We start from the raw sequence: 14,594 nt of genomic DNA on the forward strand, positions 1-14,594 counted from the left end.
GGCTTCCAGAACCACCACACTTTGTACTGGTAACACTCCCAGGAAGCTCAAAACCATTTACTCTTGTATTTATAAAGAAAGAAAATGACAAAAAGGGAAGTCTCCCCCAGAATTGTATTTTTAATTTTGTCGAAGCTGGTCCTGAAAGAAAATGTCTTGAAAAATTTACACTTAAAGGAGAAAGTACAAAAATAAGAAAGACTCTAATGAGTGGACCAACTGGGATTATTGGTGCAAATGTTAGTGAAGGTTTAATCTTTTATTAAAATTGATGGCGTTTTTGTTAGGACTCTCACTGCAAAATAACATAGGTTTGAGTGCTCTGTTTCCAATCTTATTTTCACCATTAGTCCAGTTATTTTTAGTGGGTGATTTTGCAGAGCCAGAGATTTTTTTTTTTTTCCAGCAACATCCATAGGATGATGTAGAAGCTCCTGAATATACTTGTGCCCCCGCTCCATCCACATCCATCCCCCCACCCAACTATCTTGGGCTATAATTCACTAAATGGGCTCATCTTGGTGCTACTTAAGAGTTTGTCGTGAATTTTATTGTCTTGTTCTTGCAAATTTGATTTACAGTGGATATAACTTTTACGGGTCTTAAAGAGATTGTTTTTTTAATAAAAATTAATGTTAATAAGGTTTGATAAGTGAGGGAGTTGGTAAAATGAGCTAAAAGGCATCAAGACTCGTTTAGTGCTGAATGCTGTTAAACTCTAATTGGCTGTTCTAATTGGGCATTATTATTTTATGGAGATTTCCTTACAGTATCTGAGCATTAATAATTTATAAATGGGCATGATAAAATAGAGTCCCACTTTGGGAGGACCCAGATTGTTACTTATGGTATCCATCTGGTTGCTTACTCCTTTTGTGGTATGTCAGGGGTTGGAAAACCCATGGGTCAAATCCAGCCTACTGCCTGCTTTTGTAAATAAAAATTTGGTTGGAACCCAGCCATGCCCATTTGTTTATGTGTTGTTTATACCTGCTTTTGTGACACATAGTACCGCCCACAAAGCTGGAAGTATTTAATGCCCTCTACAGAAAATGTATCAATATTAAGATCATGCTAAACAATAGAAGGACATAAACGGTGTTTTATAGTATTTTAAAAAATTTTTTGACGAGGCCTCAGAATATCACACTTAAAAATAATTTTAGGAAAGGTAGAATCAGATCAGTATGGGATTTAAGCCAGTTTTGTGAGCCTCACTTTCTCAGATAATTGGATACTGTTTTCTTTCTGTTCTTTTTCCTCCCCTCCCCTCCCCCTTTCATACATGTTGAGACTTTACCTGCTGAATTCTTTAGTTCCTTGAAAGTGTTAGTAAGGACATGAAAAATGCAGGAGTGGGTCTGGGTGGCTATAAAGTTAGATGTATTTTAAAACCAGAGGACAATTTATTTGGGTGGAGAAGAGGAGGAGTGCTGCCTCTGCAGTGGGATCAGCATTAGGTTAGTGTTGGTCAATTTCTGTCGACAAAGAGACTTGCTTAGGAATATGTTATGGTGGGTTTTTTTGTTTTTCTGTTGTTTTTCTTTTAAAGGATTGACATTTAACTACTTAACTACTTGAACATTATCACAAAGTTGTCTAGCTTTGAATGGATAAGGTTTTCTTTTAATATGATTTTTAAATTTTCAAGGAATACGGCAAGGAATATTTTAAATTTTATTATGCAATGAAGTAGAAATTGTGATTCAATTAAAAGATTAATCTATGGCAAACTATACAAAAATAAGAATGTAGAGAACCTGAATGATGTAATTTATAAATATTATCCCGTGGATATTAAATTGTATACCTGAAAACAACATTTTACCTCCCTTTTAAAAAAATAACTATGAAATGATTTGCAAATTTACTCAGTCTTATTCCTTTAAAAAAAAAAAAAGTAGAACTCTCATATCTTTTACTAGAAATGTAACAAAAACAAAAAGCAACTCCTAGAAACTAAATGTCTCAAACAAGAAACTCATGGGATAAAGCAAAATTTCAGTCTGCCAGTGTAAGAATATCTAGGAAAAAGAAAAACTAAATCACAGTATATAAAACTCTTATAAGGTTCAGCTTGGATACACCCAGAGAAAATATAACATATACCGTGGGGGGAAAATCATTACTAAAGCAAAGACTACAACACACAAAAGACTATAGGTTACTATAGTTAGTAGTTGATCTAGTGAAATCTTTAGAAAGTACTATTCTTTTATGGATTAAAACCTTAAAAATGAAAATGATAGTACGGACCCAAGAAATATTTACTTTCATTGAGAAGCTGATGCCATATCTTCTTTCAAGATTCCAGTATTGAGTTCTTCTGCAATAATGAAAGAAAACAGTAAAGATACTGAGACCAGAAACCTTAGATCATCTTTTTGAAGAGATGGTGGAACCACGTATGATATGTTAAGAAGAACTGCACGGCATCCTTATATGTTCAGTTAGAGTTATCGTGTAAGGCGTTCAGTGACTCATTTCTAAATTCCTTTGAGATCATTTTCAGATTGAAGGCCTTTAAAATTTTTTTTTTTAACAAAGTAAACAGCTTTGGTATTAAACTTTATTATTCTCATTAGAATATGCTCTTTTATGTTACTTACATGAAGGATGTTGGCCGTGAATTACATAAATTGCATCTGTTCCGTTAATATCTCACCTCTGGAACACCAACTTTTCTGGGTATATATTCGTGCATGCTTCCTTTGCTTGTGTAAATCTCATGTGACCTTTGCCAGAGGTTAAACATCTAACAACTGAAAACAGTTTCTTGTCCCTCAAGCTTGCTCTTAAAACAGTGCTGGCATAAGGATTTGATTTATTATAAATATAACCCAACCATGTATCAACGGTGCAATTGTTTTGAATGTGTTTGGAATATTTTGTGGTAAATTCTTTATCTTTTTATCTAGGACTTGGTTTTTTGGTGTACTTCAGCTGGTTATAAAAAAAAATCTTAACTCTTGGGTATTGAGGGGGTTGGTTCTAAAAGGTAATTTCTTTGGCCAGATTATTTGATAGAATAATAATTTAATTATAGAAATATTTGGGAAAAGGGTAGAGTCAATAATGAAGAATTGGGAAGCATTTTTTTTTTTCTTTTAATGAAAAAAGATTTCACTTTCAGTGTTGTATTTGCATCTCATTTTCCTGATAGATTTCTGTTTTGGTTTTCTGCTGACAGGTCACATTTAGGGCAGGCAAAACATAAGGGATATAGCCCTCCTGAGAGTAGAAAATCTAATTCTAAGGCACCCAAAGTGCAGTCTAATACTACTTCTGAACTGTCAAGGGGACACCTTTCTAAAAGGTAAATCTTCACATTGCTTGTACATTTTTCAAGGCAGAATTATTTGCATTTGAATCATTACGTAATATTAAAATGTACCAGGTTATGCCAAAATGTTACGATACATGTTTTCATTATTATCCGGGTATAACTTTTCGGATTAATAGTGTATCACCTCTGCAGTGATGTCAGTGCAACATACCCCAGATAGTGCTTTATTCTCCTTGATTAGAGAGCTGCGAGTTTCTCCTTTTCCTAACAAACCATTATAGGCATCTGAAATGCCATTTTAAATCCAATTTTTCTTAGTAGTTTTTTATTGTCAGAGCCACAGATCAGTGATGTCTTAAGGTCTAATTGATAGGAGTCTTTGGAAAGGAATGTGACTGTAAATATTTGATACTACAATATAAAACTTTCTAACCTTCATTTTGAAAGTGTATATGTTAATGCTTATTTATTTTAAGCTTTGACAAAGAAGTTGTGTTTGTAAATAGAGTATTGATATTCTAGTTTCAACTCGTTCTGGGCTACTAAGTAAGCATTCTTTTTCTTGTAATCCTAATTCTTGTTTTATGATTAGGGGTGTTAGTGTCAGTAATCTTTGGGCTAAAGAATTAGCCTGATCTTCTAATATTTTACCATCCAAAGTGTCACCCTCCCCCCACCCCCACCCCTTTTTTTTCCCCTCAGTTTTGAACCATTTGCGAGCCTATGTTTATTTAGTTACTGGACTTACCAGGAAAACTTTTGCACTTGAAAAAAAATCTTATTTCCACAGATTTGAGAAGTTAATAAATAAGTATTATATGACAGGTTTAACGATGGCAGGCTGATATTAACTGTTGTCTTATCTAACCTCTTAGAAGCTGCAGTTCATCATCTGCTGTCATAGTCCCACAACCAGAGGATCCAGACAGAGCCAATACTTCAGAAAGGCAGAAAACGGGGCAGGTGCCTAAGAAAGACAATTCTCGAGGAGTGAAACGCAGTGCTAGTCCAGACTACAACAGGACCAACTCTCCTAGCTCTGCAAAAAAACCCAAAGCACTTCAGCATACTGAATCTCCCTCAGAAACAAGTAAGCCACACAGTAAGTCAAAGAAGAGACATTTAGACCAGGAGCAACAACTGAAATCTGCACAGTCTCCATCAACGAGCAAGGCTCATACCAGGAAGAGTGGGGCCACTGCTAGTTCACGGAGTCAGAAAAGAAAGAGGACAGAGAGTTCTTGTATAAAGAGTGGTTCTGTGTCGGAAGCAACTGGTGCCGAAGAAAGATCTGCAAAACCTACCAAGCTGGCTTCAAAATCAGCCGCCTCAGCCAAAGCTGGGTGTAGCACCATCACCGATTCTTCTTCTGCTGCCTCTACTTCCTCCTCGTCTTCTGCTGTAGCCTCGGCCTCCTCTGCTGTTCCACCAGGTGCCAGGGTGAAACAAGGAAAAGACCAGAACAAGGCCAGGCGTTCCCGTTCAGCATCCAGCCCCAGTCCAAGAAGAAGTAGCAGGGAGAAGGAACAGAGTAAAACTGGTGGCTCTTCAAAATTTGATTGGGCTGCTCGTTTCAGCCCTAAAGTTAGCCTTCCTAAAACAAAACTGTCTCTTCCAGGGTCTTCTAAGTCAGAGACATCAAAACCTGGACCTTCTGGATTACAGGCCAAATTAGCAAGTAAGTTCGCTCGAAAGATCTTTTTTTTTTTTAAATTAAAGAAAATTTCTCTGGGTTTGTCAAGAGGGATCAGGTTTTCAAGGTAGTCAGTCTGAGGCAGTTTTAGATTTATTACTGTACCTGTATCTGTACCCAAAGTGTATAATAATTGATAAACCACGTTTACTTTTATGGAGATGGATAAGGAATGCTTCCGCCTTATTACTAAATTGTCATGTTTTAGTATCTTTCTTTATCTTTGCAGCATTTGCTACTTATTTTCTGATGTCAGAGTAGGACAGCAAGTTGGTTTTTCTCCTATAACCAGAAACAAAACTGTTCTAGTTATGAGTTGATCATGACCACAGTTGGAGATCAAATGCTCTTTTTTGGTATTATACATTCTTTTTGTTTTGTAAAATTAATTAATTTATTTATTTATTTGTTTATGGCTGCTTTGGGTCTTCACTGCTGCATGTGTTGCTGCACATGGGCTTTCTCTAGTTGCAGCGAGCGGGGGCTACTCTTCGTTGTGGTGCGCGGGTTTCTCATTGCGGTGGCTTCTCTTGTTGCGGAGCACAAGCTCTAGGCGCGCGGGCTTCAGTAGTTGTGGCACTTGGGCTCAGTAGTTGTGGCTCGCAGGCTCTAGAGCGCAGGCTCGGTAATGTGGCACACGGGCTTAGTTGCTCCACGGCATGTGGGACCTTCCCGGACCAGGGCTCAGACCCATGTCCCCTGCATCGGCAGGCGGATTCTTAACCACTGCGCCACCAGGGATTCTAACACTGTGTGTGGGACCACTGTTCCACACGTTCTTGATGTGAGGAAACCCTGAGCTAAGTTATTAGAATAAATGTACCCTAGTATTAATTAAACTTTATTCACATGTAATATTTTATGGCCTTTAAGGAGCTTAGACTAAGGATGAATACCTCTTATGTTCATTGCGCTGGGCTCTGGGTCCTAGGTAAATGGGAAAGAAATTGCCTTCTTGAAGCGTATAGTGGAGCAGAAAGAACTGATGTTTGAGAATAATACATTCAAGCAAAGAAACAAACAATAGATAAGAGAAAGGCATCCTGAGGCACTTTTCTCCCTCTTTTTTCCAAAAAAACTTCTTCAGGAAGCCAAATGTTAACTTCATTAGAACTGATTAGAAATCGTGGAGACCCTCTTCAATTACATGATTGCTGTAATGATGAAGTGCTTTTTTTTTTTTTTTTTTTTTTCTATTTTGAGAAATCTAAACGACGCAAATACAGAGAACAAAACAGCACTTACCTGTGGTTTTCAAAGCATTTAATTTTTGTAATATTTAACCAAGAAGCTTGTTTTTGACCATCTTTTCTCCTTTTGAGCCCTCAAAGAAAATTTCAGGTCCACATTTTGATAGGGCTAGAATGTTTTTTGGTCATTGGAAGATTTTATATAGTGTCTACTAGTATTCTTGTGAAAGTTTAATATTGAACCAGCCTAACCTAGTGTTGAATCAGAGCTGTTAGCTCTGTTTAGTTTAATCCTACAATCTATAAACTATTTTCAGTTGATTCAATATTAGCAACATTTTGACAAGAATACTAGTAGCCATTATGGTAAAATTTTATGTTTAACCTGTATCATAGGGTTATTGTGAAGGTAGCATCTCTTACTCTTAAATTATAGAATTTGTTCTATTTGTTATTTTAAATATGCGGTATATCTGTATAAAATCTTTTGAATTTGAATATAAATATCGGATGAAGATTAAGATTGGTATCCTGAAGTCAAAAGGAAATAAAAGGTTGGGTAAAAAGGGACAGCCGTTTGTCCGTTGGTCCAGACAAGGTTTTCTTGACAATTGGAGTTATTTATCTCTGCCTTTTTACCTCTTCCTCTGTCTACTTTTAAGTGAAGTAGAAGCATGTGTGCATCTGTATTTGCGTCCTTGTGTGTCTCCACTGTGTGTAGTAGCTGTGTGATCTCCACAGTCAGTGGCCCAGGTTGAGTTTACAGCACAGTCCGTGGGATTCACTCTAACCCTTCCAGCCTACCTCATTTGAAGGGCTCATCTCTTTCAATTCTTATTTCTAGGAGGGTCCTGGCACAGGTGAGAGCAGATTGCTCTTTTTTTTTTTTTTTAATTTATGTATCTTATTTACTTATTTTTGGCTGCATTGGGTCTTTGTTGCTGTGCGCGGGCTTTCTCTAGTTGCGGCGAGCGGGAGCTACTCTTCATTGTGGCGCGCGGGCTTCTCATCGCGGTGGCCTCTCCTATCGTGGAGCACGGGCTCTAGGCGCACGAGCTCAGTAGTTGTGGCACACGGGCTCAGTAGTTGTGGCTTGCGGGCTCTAGAGCGCAGGCTCAGTAGTTGTGGCGCACGGGCTTCGTTGCTCCGCAGCATGTGGGATCTTCCCGGACCAGGGCTTGAACCTGTGTCCCCTGCATTGGCAGGCAGACTGTTAACCACTGCGCCACCAGGGAAGCCCTGAGCAGATTGTTCTCGAGTGTTGTGTCTGTCCTTAACTCTTCTCAGAGACCAGCTTTCTTTTTGTACATAGTCAGTTAGTGCAGTCCTTAAAAGAAAACCTGACCCTACCAGTGGCTGATCAGCGGGGTTTTCTTGGTTGTGAGGTTGCTCTCAAACAGGAAGCCCCGAGGGTTTTGATGCTGCCCCTGTGCCATAATAAAACCAGTCCAGGTATGCTGCCGTACTCACTCTGCACATGGTCATAGACTGACTTAGTTGAAAACTCACTTCATAGTTGCTTTTCTTACTTTCCCAAAATCTGTGTCTTCTGTGGTCACTAATACCACTTTCCCAGTTTCATTGCCACTACCCTAGTTCTAAGCTCTAATTATAGCCTAAGCTGTTGAAACAAGAGAAGGGAACCAGCATTTGTTTCACATCTAAAGGTGCCAGGTATTTTACGTATGCAGTCACATTTACTTTTCCAAAAAATTGGTGCTTGATGATAGTTATTAAGGAAATTTATTCCAAGGAGGTGAAATAACTTGCCAGAGTAACATATCTCGTAAGTGACAGAGTTAGGATTTGAAGATGGGGTGGGTATGTGTGACTTTGAAGCCTTTGTTTTCTTTGCTATGTCACTTATTTTTCATCCATGTTAGTTGTTTGTGTTTTACTGTTGCAGTCTCTTTGGGTCATTAAGAGATGTTAAGACCCCAGAGGAGATGAACTTTTATTTGATCCTTCTTTACTGGTATTGATTCATCTTTAGGGATGAATAATACTACGTGAGCCCAGGGGTTCATATTATACCATTAACTGTGTGTTTGCTTCTTTACAAATAAGTGAAAACATTTCAAAACAAAATAATAACAAATACTTAAAGTGCTTACAAGTGCCTGACAACTTGTAAATAGTTGACATGGATCATCTCATTTACTCCTCATCAGCCCTGTGTGGCAGGTACTGTTATTCGCTTCTTACAGGTAAAGAAACTCAGGGTCAATGAGGTCATGTTACCTGTCCAGGGTCACAGAACTAAGAAGTGATAGAGCCAAGAGTCAAACCCAGGCCATGTGATTCCAGAAATTAGTTGTGAGAATAGGGTGCAGAGGATTGAGTAGGTTGGGTGAGCTAAATCCAGGCAGGCTTCCTGGAGTCACACAGGGCAGGGTGAATTTTAGGTAGGATTAAATAGGTCACTTTAGGAAAGAGTTTATGTAAGAAGGAGTACTGCAAGAGGATTGGCAGTACTTGGTAATTTTATTTAAGAATACAGAGGCAAAATGAAGTATCTTAGAGGAATCCCTGGGCTTCAAGTAATGGTATTTTGGGGAGAGAGAGCTCTTAATATAGAGCTAAAAATCCTAGATTTGAATCCTAGTTCTGCCATTTTATCAGCTGGTGACTATGAGAAAGTTGGCAACCTTTTCATTGTAAAATGGGCACAGTAGCTATTTGAGGAATGAATAAATACGTGAGGAGCCTTAGCATAGTGCTAATAGTACTTAGGATGCATCACTAAATTTAGGGTGCACAGCTGAAATTGAGTATCTTAAGACAAAGCATTCAGGAGCATCATTTTGAAAATGAAGGATTGATATAAATTCTAGCTATTGATCAGTTTACGGTATAGCTATCTTTAGATTTGGAAGACCCTGATTTAAAGTTCTGTTGTCTTCTGATAGTTTTGTGGGGTTGGACAAATCACTGAACTACAATTATGATAGCAACCTAATCCCTGATCTTTGCAGAATGATAATATTCATTCTTGTGAAGCATAAATGAAAGAATGTATGTGAAAACAACTTAGTAAAATTAAAATACCATATAAACATAAAATGTGAATTGAGAATTGTTGCGATAGATTTGAAGAGCTTTTGTGTGCATTAGGAATTAGTTTGATATTTTTTTTAATTTAACGTTAATCTGGGGGCAGAATTAGATTCAATGGTTACAATCCATTCAATGGATTAGCAACTCCGGGTAAAAAAATATGTCAGTTAACTAAAAAATGGAGTGGACATTTTGTGAGATAGAAAGCATTCCAAATTGGGTAGGTTGTTTTCTTCAACTTTTAGGACTCAGTGAACCTGTTAATTAGAAGGTGATATGTTTCCTCAGGTATAGTCTCATTCTAAGATACGATTGGTCAGTAAAACTTCCTGGTAAAGGAAATTTTTTTCAAATTGTAGCAGTAACAGTACTTACATGATGCTTTGTGAAAAGCCATTTCCCCATGGTCAGATACCACTCAGGGAGATTCAGGATATGCTTTAGTATATTGAAAAATATGAGAATTCTTACGGTCACTTCTGTTTAACCCATTATTTTATAAATCTGTTTGACCACCTATTACCAAGGGAGACAGCAGTGGTCCATGGAACACACTTTGGGAAATGATACATTTAACCGGGTCACTGAAGCAGGAAGACCTTTCCTGGTGTGCTGCTTTGGCATCTGTTGAACAAGTTTCTGGTGAGGAACTAGGGCTGGCAGTATATTTTAGCTGCTTTGTGACGGGCTACCTGAAGCCTATGGCTTGCCATCTGCCGCTGGTCAAGATAGCTGTGGGACAAAGGTCACCTTGTGTCAATTGGTAGAAGTTTATAAATTTTTTTGCTGCATTGGGTCTTCGTTGCTGTACGCGGGCTTTCTCTAGTTGCGGCGAGCAGGGGCTACTCTTCATTGCGGTGCATCGGCTTCTCATTGTCGTGGCTTCTCTTGTTGCAGAGCAGGGGCTCTAGGTGCGCTGGCTTCAGTAGTTGCGGCACGTGGGCTCAGTAGTTGTGGCTCGCGGGCTCTAGAGCGCAGGCTCAGTAGCTGTGGCGCACGGGCTTAGTTGTTCCACGACACGTGGGATCTTCCCGGACCAGGGCTCAAACCCATGTCCCCCTGCATTGGCAGGCGGATTCTTAACCGCTGCGCCACCAGGGAAGCCCAGTTGGGTTTTGAGAATACCCCAGAAAGGATAGTGTTATATGACAATTTTTAATCTGCATTAGGAAATTATTCTTGCTTTGCGTTGTTTAACCTGAGCAAACAGTCTTAACCAATTTATGTAGCATAAATGTAAAACCAGTGGGGCAGTGTAATGATACAAATGATTTTTTAAAATAGTCAGTGATGTTTTGATGTAATATTTCAAAATATTCTTATAATATTCTGCTAATCTGTCTACCTTCTCTTTAGGCTAATTTTGAAGTAATTTGACTATTTCAAAGTATGTACTGTCTTAATGGTAGAAGGTGACGGATGGCATAGACATGTAAGAAACAGTTTGTGATCAGAATCTGCGATTAATTATGGAATGTATTTATAGAAAAATTTAAAGGTTCTGTATTTCCAGTTTGATATGTCTACTTGTAGGTCCAGTTCCCTTTCCATTATTTAAAGTAGACATCATGTGCACATTATTAATAACATAGCAGTAGTTACCAGCTTATTTTCAGCTTGAGTTTCATACTCTTCTACTCTTCTGTGACTTGCATGCAACCTGTAGCCATTATTAGAACTAGAAAAGAACCAGGCAGATGCCGAATTCTGGGAAGGTAATTCTGCCAAGAGACATGGTACCTTGTGCCTCTAGCACGGAGAGAGGAAAGAAGAATGAGTCAAGCAGGACAGAATAATTTAAAAGTAAACTCTTGGTTTTACCTAGTTGGATCTTAGAGGGCCATACCCGCTGAGTTTTTAAAAATTGAATTATCTTTTAGCCTGGTGATGTATTGGGTGAGGAGCTTAAAGGAAAAAGGATTGAGTGTTAAGAGCTTTCTGTATTATAAAGCAGCTGTTAAAATAATTTAGTACTTAAAACTTTATTAGTACTAATATGTAACCACATATTACCATAGTAATTTACCAAAAATGAGTTGCCAGATTTTTAAAAAAGGAATATTAAATGGAAACAAATGTTATTGACCTCTTTAAGGCTTTGCTTTGTTTTATACTGTGAATTTTAAACAACCATGGTATGTATTTTTGTATACCAGGTCAGAGTAAGAATTAATTCAGCCAAATTACATTTTACTAAACTTATATTTCAGTTAAATTAAAATTGCTTTTTCTTATTCATGCCTCTGTATTCTATACTATTTTGATGCTTCTGATTATAAAGTGTTTGTTATCAAAAATGAAAAATCCCCAAAATATTAAAACGTACAAAGAAGAAAAAATAATTACTTAATCCCATCCCTAAGGGCTGTCTCTTTCTTCCAGTGTGTATCCTGCTAAAAATTTTCCTTCATATTAGTCAATACTTAATGTGTAAAGTCAAGTGATATAAGATTTATTATTAAAAAATAGGCTTCCTGCCACATTGCCTTTCCGCATAGCCAGTCATTTTGGTTTTTACTTCCGTATCTATAAATGTGAGACATACGTGCTCATATGTCTATTTGTTGAATTTTTTCACTTTGACCACTATTGTGTGCCCTATATGGGAGATTTACCACACCTATTCACCCACCAAACGCATACTGTACATGCTTCACATTTTCCCAGTCATGATCGTTGCTCAGTTAACACTGAGCCTGTAGGAACTTTTCTTTTCTTATAACCTTTTTTTATAACCTTTCTTATAACCTTTTTTTTTTTTTTTTTTTTTTACTGAGTTTAATAATTATTTTGTTGTTTTCCTTTTCTTTGACTCCGTCACTCAACTCCAAACTCATTATGCATTGTCTAAATCTTTTCCCAAGCTGTCTACATGGATTTGTTTCATTTTCCTGAAGAAACGAGGCCTCTGGATGGCTGCCCTTTTATGCCTGGTTACATTGCTTTTAGCTTCAGGTATTTCTTTAGTCTTCTGTTTAGTTTCCTGATTCCAGATCCTGCATCTTCTTTCTTGATTTACTGTTTTGTTTTGGTGAACATGTCTTCCACTTGCTTTCTAAGAAAAAGTACATATGAGTTTTTTTAAAGTTTTTTTTGTTTTTTTCAGATTTTGAATGTTAAAATCTACAACCTTGATACTTATTTGACAGACTGATTGAAAATACAGTTCTGGGTTGGAAATTATTCTCCATCAGAATTTTGAAGAATTATGTTATTTAGATTTCAGTACTGCAAGCATTCTGATTCCTGATCTGTATATATAACCCGTTTTTCTGGAAACTTACAGATCTTTGCCTCAGTTATTTAGAAATGTCGTGATATAGGCATAGCTGTGCATTTGTTTCATTCCTTGTTAGGGTGATCTGAAGTTCTGGTTTCCCTTGGATCTGGGGCATTCCCCAAGACCAACGTTTAGCCTTAAAACTACGAGAATCCCATGCAAACCAGGACAGTTGGTCACCCGATCTTTGCTTCTTTTCTCTTTCTGAATCACCTATTATTTTGGGTAATTGTCCTTTTGGAAGGTTCTGGTCTTATCTTTTTGTTCTTGCTTTCCTTTTTTGTTCTACTTTCTGGTAGATTTCTGCAGCTTCTTCCAACCTTTGTATTGATTTTTTATTTCATGTTTGCTATCTTGTTTTTATTTTCAAGAGGTTATTTTGTTCTCATTTCCTTTTTTTTAAAAAAAAAGGTTTCCTCCCCCCTTCTCTTTTTCTTTCTTTAATTGAAGTATAGTTGATTTACAATATTGTGTTAGTTTCAGGTGTACAGCATAGTGATTACTTTTTTTTGCAGGTTATATTACATTGTGGGTTATTACAAGATATTGGATATAATTCCCTGTGCTATGCAGTAAATCCTTGTTGCTTATGTATTTTATATGTAGTAGTCTATATCTGTCAATCCCTTACCCGTAATCTGTAATTTGCACCCCCCCCCCCGTAACCACAAGTTTGTTTTTTATGTCTGTGAGTCTGTTTCTGTTTTGTATATACATTCATTTGTGTTATTTTTTAGTTCTACATATAAATGGTATATTGTATTTGTCTTTCTCTATCTGACTTATGTCACTAAGCATAATATTCTCTAGGTCCATCCATGTTGCTGCAAATGGCAATAGTTCATTCTTTTTTATGGCTAAGTAATATTCCATTGTGGGGGTGTGTGTGTGTGTGTGTGTGTGTGTGTGTATTAATTATACACACACACACACCACATCTTCTTAATCTAGTCATTTATTGCCAGGCACTTGGGTTGCTTCCATGTCTTGGCTATTGTGAATAGTCCTGCCATGAATATTGTTTTTAATTATAGATGCTTATTCCCCCCCCGCCCCCCTCCCCCCCATTAAGAGCAAGTTTTCTTTTCTTGCAGAGTCCTCTTATGTAATTTTGGGGGGGGGGGTGTTTACTCTGGTTTTGACTTTCATACCAGGAACTTTCCTCAAATTCAGGTAATTCCTGGGTGTCTCCTCATACTCAAGAGTAGGGGAACCAGAAATCTAACTTGCAAGCTCTGAGCACATGGATGAGACTTGACTGAGATTCACTATCTAATGAACAAATTGGGCTATGATCATTTTCAGATCTTTTTTCTTTGGCTGGTAAAATTCCACAGGGAAGATTCTTTCAGACTCGTGCCTGGAGGTGAAAGCCTAACTGCCAGAGTTCTGGGGACTAAGTGGGAGGAGAGGCCTAGGAAAGAGTCCAGATGTCATCCAGTTTGTCTGTATATATGTGATCCTTCCCCCTCTCATTCTTGGTATGATGCACCTATTTGCAGCTGTGTACTTTAATGGAGAATTTCTTTATTTTGTACTTTCTAAGGAATAAAGGTTTTATGTTGGCCTGCCTCAGGAGAGGGACATTTACCCAGCTGTGCAAGTTGGGGAGGGAATCTGGGGATCTGACTGCTTCATAAATAGCCTATGAGGCAATCCTCAGTTTAAACTCTGAGGTCGTCCCAGAAGTACCTGGTGTCATCAATTCCTAAACCTTTGTGGGATTCTGAGTGTCAGTCTAATTGGTAGTTTATCTCAGTTTTCTACCTTCAGTCTTCTGGTCTTCCAAGTGTATTTAGCACTGGAATTACTGCTTTTTCATCTAAAATTGTGTTGTGTTGTAATGGTTGTCTCTTCCATTCTTCCCATCCTTGTGAACTTATGCTTCAGATTCTTTTAATGCTATTTTAGTGGAGTTTCACTAGAGGACAGAGTGAATGCATGTGGGTCATTCTTTTGCCTTTACCCAGAGGCAGACACTTTTCTATGTATATGCACATATTTTTTTCAAAAGTAGGAGCTCATTCTGCATGACAGTAGGCATTGCTTTTTGAGTGCCTATTATAAGCCAGGCTCCATACTAGACAG

The 14,594-nt window shown here is 37.7% G+C and overlaps 1 protein-coding gene across 22 annotated transcripts in view; it reads left to right on the top strand.

Annotated features, from left to right (window-relative positions):
* Positions 1–14,594, top strand: part of TRIP12 (thyroid hormone receptor interactor 12) — a 144,940-nt gene that overhangs the window by 51,343 nt on the left and 79,003 nt on the right. For 15 of the 22 annotated variants that reach the window (XM_068544280.1, XM_068544276.1, XM_068544274.1 and 12 more), the window contains 2 exons: positions 3,191–3,316; positions 4,162–4,964. In XM_068544280.1, coding sequence (XP_068400381.1) covers positions 3,191–3,316; positions 4,162–4,964 — 929 coding nt within the window. The remainder of the gene's footprint in view (positions 1–3,190; positions 3,317–4,161; positions 4,965–14,594) is intronic. The other 7 variants (XM_068544294.1, XM_068544290.1, XM_068544291.1 and 4 more) reach the window with 2 other exon arrangements.

This window comes from Eschrichtius robustus, chromosome 5 (genome assembly GCF_028021215.1).
Source record: "Eschrichtius robustus isolate mEscRob2 chromosome 5, mEscRob2.pri, whole genome shotgun sequence".
In the NCBI taxonomy this organism is placed as follows: Eukaryota; Metazoa; Chordata; class Mammalia; order Artiodactyla; family Eschrichtiidae; genus Eschrichtius; species Eschrichtius robustus.